The sequence below is a fragment of the Etheostoma spectabile genome, chromosome 16, assembly GCF_008692095.1.
Source record: "Etheostoma spectabile isolate EspeVRDwgs_2016 chromosome 16, UIUC_Espe_1.0, whole genome shotgun sequence".
In the NCBI taxonomy this organism is placed as follows: domain Eukaryota; kingdom Metazoa; phylum Chordata; class Actinopteri; order Perciformes; family Percidae; genus Etheostoma; species Etheostoma spectabile.
In genome coordinates, this window is record NC_045748.1 from 18,341,528 (window position 1) to 18,348,046 (window position 6,519).

Consider the following 6,519-nt stretch of genomic DNA (forward strand, 5'->3'; position numbering starts at 1 on the left):
AGCTGTTTGGAGCAGTTTGTGAACAGTGTTTTCTGTTGAAGATGGTAAGTCCCTTTGAGGTGGACTTTGGGCTTTTTCACTTTGTATATACACCTATAACATGCACAAAAAACATATATAACACAATAAAGGAAAGGGGAAAAGCCAAAAAGCATAATATGAGCACTTTAATGGAGCAGTGAATTGTGGAAAAGACACAATAACAACCCCTGAAGCATGCTTATATACTATTTCATGCTGTATTTCAAAGTAGTATTATGAATTAACAAATTAAATCATGTAAAGGAATATTAGTCACATGGATTGTTAAGTGTTTTTTACCATACTGGGATGATTTCTTTCACAATTTCCTCTTTCCTTGTTGATGTAACAATAACGGTTTCAAGTGCTGAGACAATTAGTCCAATAAACAATTAAGTTATTTATAGACAAAAATGTCAATCCTTCACTGGTTCCAGCTTCTCAAATATGTAGCTTTTTTATAATTGTCAACTGAATAACTTTGGGTTTTAGAAAACAGCTGTCCGGACCAAACAAGCAATTCTTTTAAGAAGAAGAAAAACTTTTTACTGTTCTGAATTCTTTTACAGTAGATTGATTAACTGTTGATTAGATAATTGACGAAGCAGTTGGCAGGTGAATTGACAATGAAAATAATCCTTGGTCACAACCCTATGCAATGCAAAGAGACCTATTGCAGGGTGTACACCTATAGTCTTGCATTCCCTGGCCTATCTCCACAGGGCATCCACAAAGAACATTTTGCCACATGGAAACTTCTCATAAAGCCCTTCAGCCAACATCCAAACCCTGTACGTGTAGGCTCCACTGAGCAATGTGTATCAGTATTGAGGTTGACACTTTGTGTGATCATTAGTGTGTGGTTGAGTGGGTGGGGATCAGTGGTTTTTCTCACCTGAAGCTTTTGTTCTTTGGATGCAAGCGTCTGGTTAATAAACCTTTCAATCCTCAGTGCCTGCAGCTGCATTTTCTCACACACATCCACCAGTTGGTTCTGGTGAAAACAAAAACACAAGCATACACAAACATACTCATCAGCTGGAGACCAGAGACAAACAAGAAAATCCTGTCCTTTTAAATACCATGCAGAGAAATTCAAGAAAGAAAAGCACATGCAAAATGTACCACACCCAAGAAAGAAGTAGGCAACACATTGCAATGTCAAATAGGAAATCTGAAAAAAACATTTTTTTATACTTTGTATAAAATGTTTCTTATTAAAGAAACTTTTTACTTTTACCTCATATAGCCTAACAGTTAAAAATAAGGTAAATAAAGAAGTTAGCTAAGGTATTCACACAAAGTGAAAGTAACCTTCCTGGGCTAGCCTAGCCCTGCAGGTATCTCATACTGAAAACATATTTACCTTTTGCATTTCCAAAGCTGAAATATGATCAATATCATGCCCCAGATCAGTCAATACAAAGAAGCAAACAACTGTTAATTAATAAGCTACAGTATTAGTAGGCTAGTAGCCTACAGTAGGCTATGACTCACCCTGACTGCGGTTACTCTGGTGGCCAGAGGGGTCACAGTGTGTCCGTGGCAGGGGCCCACGATGGCGCAGTGAGAGCAGATAAGTCTCTGCTCGGTGCCACAGAACCAGTCCAGCTCAGACTCATGCTCCACACAGAACTCACATTCCCCAGAGAAGATCCCGGACTCGGTGTCGGCGGTGGTCGCAGCCGGGGAGGTCGACAGCGCCGTGTCCCCCGCCGGCTGGTGCTGCTGCGGCTTCACACCGTCGCCCAACACGGAGAAAATAGGCTGCTCAAAATCCATCTCCTCAGTTTTAACACCATTTAAAGTTTTCCCCGGGCCAGTCGGTGAAGACGGGCATGTTAATTCGCACGTTATTAACCCCTCGGTCATGGCACAATAACGCAACAGGTGCACCGGCAGAGCTGGAGTCGCACCTAGCCTATCGCCTACAGCGCAGCGCTGTAATACAGGTGGAACAGGTGAGCAGAACACGGAAGTAACACGGACATCAGAGGTCAGAGCTGAGTAAAAGAAGAAGAAAAAAAGGCTTACTTCTCTGCTGGCAGTTGGATTTGGGCGTCAGCTGGGCCCAACAGCCGTAAATAAGTGGGCCATTATATTCTATGGTTAAAGGCTCTAAACACTCAAGTAAAAATGGAAATCTGCTTGCATCAATGATGTTTCCAAATACATTGATAAAACACTCAAAATGTGCCTTGATTTAGGCCTATATCAATTCAGAACGAATTATGTTTAATCCATAACTCACCAGTTAGAAATATAGGCGGCCTGTAATTTATCTGGTCAAATGCTTTTAGTGTTAAATAGGTCTGGGATATGCCTCATGTCACGGGACATTAAAAATGTTCTTGAAGTCATCACTTCAGACAACAGAAGTAAAAAATGCTAACCTGATATTTATTACAATACATAGCTGTTAAGATTTTTATTTGTGACCGTTTGTAACAATGTCTTTGTTTTTAGAGCAGTTTGATTTGAAATGTTCTTTATGTTTACTAGATACCATTGTGAGAAAACAGTGGAAGAGTCACATTTTCCAGGGTGTATATGCGTGATAGATTTAACAGTTTCATCATATGTGTGGGATTATAGGTGCAGCCACACCTCAGGAATGAGGTATCTGTTTAGAAATAGTGAGCAACACCCACTGTCTGGAAACACTCTTAAATCCAGAGGATAACCTCAATTTGAAATATAGTCTGCCCATTAATTTAAAATGACTGTGTAGTTGGGTTTGGTTGCAGCCATCATCACAATAATTATGTTTTAATTTCTAAAGCTACACCAGAGTGCAGCCAAAATAATAACCTATCGATAATGTCTCAATAGAAATGTTTAGCCTACAGTGTGTTACGATAAAATGAGAAACTATTGATATCCTGTTTTTTTCAGTTTGTTTTGTAAAACTGTAAGAATAAATAAATGTACTGTGCGGTTCTTTAGTCTTTGTGATGAGTTTGTTATGTTATTTGATTTAAGTTTCTGTTAATTTAATTTGCCAGTGAGACCTATTGTTTTAATTGTAAAACCCTTTACGTGTGCGTTCACCAGTGGATGCCAACAGGAAAGGTTCACTTCCTGTTAAATTCTTGAAGAAGAACATTAGGACAAGAGGTTTAAATCAAAGGGAAGTAAAATGGTTGTCCTCTTTGTATCCCTTTTTATCCCATCACTTATAAAACTGAGCTTTAATGAAAGATGTTCTGTTAAAGCCACATGCATGTTTGGGAGGAAACAGATCAAATATCAAGAAATTAAAACTTTTGCAAGGAACCAAACACTTCCGACTGCTCACAGAAGAGAGTCGTGCCTTCTGGCTCAGGCAAGGGGGGTTTACAGCAGAGGCACAGGGCTGCCATTGTTTCCAACAGAACTAGCTGCTTTGTAATAGGAACAACTAAGTTTGTCGTGGAAGAAAGCTGAATATACCATAAAAAGTGAAAAACAACAAAACAAAGATATAATATAAATGTTCTTTACTAAAAAAGAAAAAAAAAACACTCATCTCATTCTTCCTTGTTGAGTTTAGAATATCTTACCTTCTATCTCATGTCTCAGGGCAGCATGGTAACATAATGTGTTTTGTTGTATGCAGTTGTATGCAATAGGCTTAATATATATAACAACACAAGTTTCTCAATACAATTCTAAACCATTCTTATAAATGTCTTGAAACTATTATTTTCTAAGTTTCTGTAATACAGGTCCTGATCCCCAGAGGGTGCTCACTCACTTTACTAACTGAACTGAGAGTCTGCAGATGTGATGGTACAGAAGATGCTGGCCCTTAAGATTATTTAGAATGATGATTGCAATTGGAGACATCCTCAGTGCTACGATATGAACATCAGAGTGTGTGAGGGGTGTTACATTCCTTTATATGAGTGGGAATACAATGGCAAAGGTATAAAAATATCTATTTAGCCTAAAAAGTAAAAATAAACAAGCAGCATTTGATATTTAAAAACTTCAGTCCTTTCCCCAAATCAGTGTTTCAGTGTCTTTAAATGTGTTATACTATTTTAAACAGAGATACATACACAGGCTACTGTACTTTAACTGCAATAGCATTGACTTACCAAGCAACCACACCAAGTAACAAATAGAAGACCATCATCAATTACGTAAAAAGGACAAAAACAGGCCAAATTTAAAGATACTTATTACCTGCTGATTGGGAACATGTGTAGTTAGTTTAGTAAAATAATGCACACAGCCCACATTTGGTCAATCTGATCCGTATAATAATTTTCCATCAGTATTCCTTTCTTTGTGCTTCTGTAGTAGGCTAATGTAAGTGCACGACTGTCATACTGATGTATAGCATAATACACACTGGTCCTGCAGCAAGCCTAATTTAGCAACTAACGCCATATGACGTTGTTGGGACTTTTTTTAATTTAGTTTTTAATAAATTATTAATTTATTTATTGAACATTCATAGCGAGACAACAGCATGCGTCAGTGTTGACGTCAAACACCACTAAAAAGATGAGTACAAAAGGCATGAATGGAGGCCTATGCCTCCATTCCAAACTCAAAGATGGAAATGCCATTAGTGTTTACAATGACGTCATAATCTTTCTATGCTATAGGAAAGTTTTAGAAATATAAAATCCTGGATTAAAAAAAATCTGAACACAAGGAGTGATAATCGACATTGCTTGCAGTTTGAGGTTGTCAACAGCTTTATGGATGTGTCATAATAGTGGACTGTGGGGGAAATGCTTTTAAGACACTGGAACAAATTTAAGACGATATTCCCAGCCAGCTAACATTTCGCGCGAAAATGTCTGGAAGTGGTCACGAGAGTGCGATGACGTAATACCTATAACAGGCAGTCGTTAAAATTTGTCGATTTCTATTGGACAACATGATTGGAGGCTTCCTATTAGAAAAAGCGTAACTTAAGTTTGATTGGACGGCCTGATTAGTGGTTCGTCCTGTCCCGCCCACAGCAGCTCGCACGGCTTTCCTGCGCCAGCAGCGGTGTGTCACCAAGGCTGGGTTGCTGCCGGAGAGATCAGGGCAAACAACCAGTTAACCCAAACTGGCATCGCAGCGGGGCTGAGGGGCTGCCCCGGCGAGTTTTAAACCTGAATACTGCTTAGGTTGGATCCTACGCCTCGCTGTCACCACCGCCCTTCCTCCTGATGTCGGATTTCAAGCTAGGGATCGTACGGCTCGGCCGTGTGGCCGGGAAGGTGAGCTGGATCCCAGGACTGCCATGTGCGGCCGGGGGAGGGCCCGCGGGGATCACAAAAGGCGATGGAAAATGGGTTTCGCGGTGATAAGTCGGTGCTAGCCAAACCATGTTGTGGTTATCAACCCGTTGCTGATTTATGAGTAGCACAGCTTTATTGATTTTGACCACATTTACCGGATTTGAGATGCCGGCCGAGCCAGACCGGTTTTCTGGAACGTTAACGTTACCTCCGCCGCCGCCACCACACAGTCTCGCTATGAAGCTAGCTAACGCTAACTAGCACGTAGCAGGTTTCTTAGCTGTTGGATGACGGTAAAAGAGCGCAACACAGGTAAACATTCAATTTAAACACCTCAGTTCTTTGGTATCGGTGTCGGGTAGACATGGCGAAGAAGGTTATTTTTTCGACGGTTGGTCGTATCGTTAACGGTCGGTGCGCCGTAACGTTAGTTAGCAGTGCCACGCTAGCTATGTTATTTGGATTATACGGTGAAGTGTCTGCTAATGAGGAAGCCATTGCCATGCTCCATCAACTGATTCTTTTGTGCAACGTGACAAAGCACCGATAGGACGGCACACAACTCATCTGTGACCAAAAACTTGCATTGTTTTTTGGCTTAAGTGTCTTTATTATTGTTCCACACTTATATGACGTTAAACTATGGCCGAATGATGGTCTATACATGCTCCTGGCTGCTCGTGTCACAAGACACTAACACTCACTAACGGTTTTGTTTGGGCTGTAACGAATCAGTTGCCCACCCGCTACTTCTCATGGGCTCCAAACAGCAGTCGCACAACTTATTTACATGATGTCAATACTGTTAGGATGTACACAATAGTCTGGCAGTCAAGACAAAGTGTCAAATTGCATGTTTCGACCTTTTTGTATGTGAACAGTACATCACCTACCTTTTGATGTTGTACCATGGTCAGTGTAGCGTGGGACTACTGTGTTGGTATCTTGTCACGTGCATTTGTAAGTCCCATCTAGGTGACATACTCAAGTCGTGGCTACGCACAGTCAGCAAACCAGTGAAATAAACTCTTGTCCCCAAACTGTTACTGATTGATTTAGTTTAGATACAAAATCAATATATCACTAACTTCTACATCCCCAAATATCTTGCATACACATAAACACATGTAACTCGAATGCATCATACTGATATACTGTGTACTTCTGCTTCAAAGAAAAAACAATGTACCAATACATTTACCTGACAGTGAAAGGTTGTAGATTCAGATATTCGGATTTTATTTATATATATATATATATATATATATAT

At 40.1% G+C, this 6,519-nt stretch overlaps 2 protein-coding genes across 2 annotated transcripts in view; one reads left to right on the forward strand and one right to left on the reverse strand.

Moving 5' to 3' along the window:
- Positions 1-2,018, reverse strand: part of bspry (B-box and SPRY domain containing) — a 7,876-nt gene extending 5,858 nt beyond the window's left edge. The window contains exons 1-2 of the mRNA XM_032540141.1: positions 1,519-2,018; positions 917-1,015 (exon numbers count right to left, since the gene is read on the reverse strand). Of these exons, the coding sequence (XP_032396032.1) occupies positions 917-1,015; positions 1,519-1,893 (474 nt within the window). The 5' untranslated portion in view covers positions 1,894-2,018. The remainder of the gene's footprint in view (positions 1-916; positions 1,016-1,518) is intronic.
- A 2,940-nt stretch (positions 2,019-4,958) lies between these two features.
- The window catches only part of zmynd19 (zinc finger, MYND-type containing 19), a 7,722-nt gene continuing 6,161 nt past the window's right edge, over positions 4,959-6,519 (forward strand). The window contains exon 1 of the mRNA XM_032539382.1: positions 4,959-5,228. Within this exon, the coding sequence (XP_032395273.1) occupies positions 5,178-5,228 (51 nt within the window). The 5' untranslated portion in view covers positions 4,959-5,177. The remainder of the gene's footprint in view (positions 5,229-6,519) is intronic.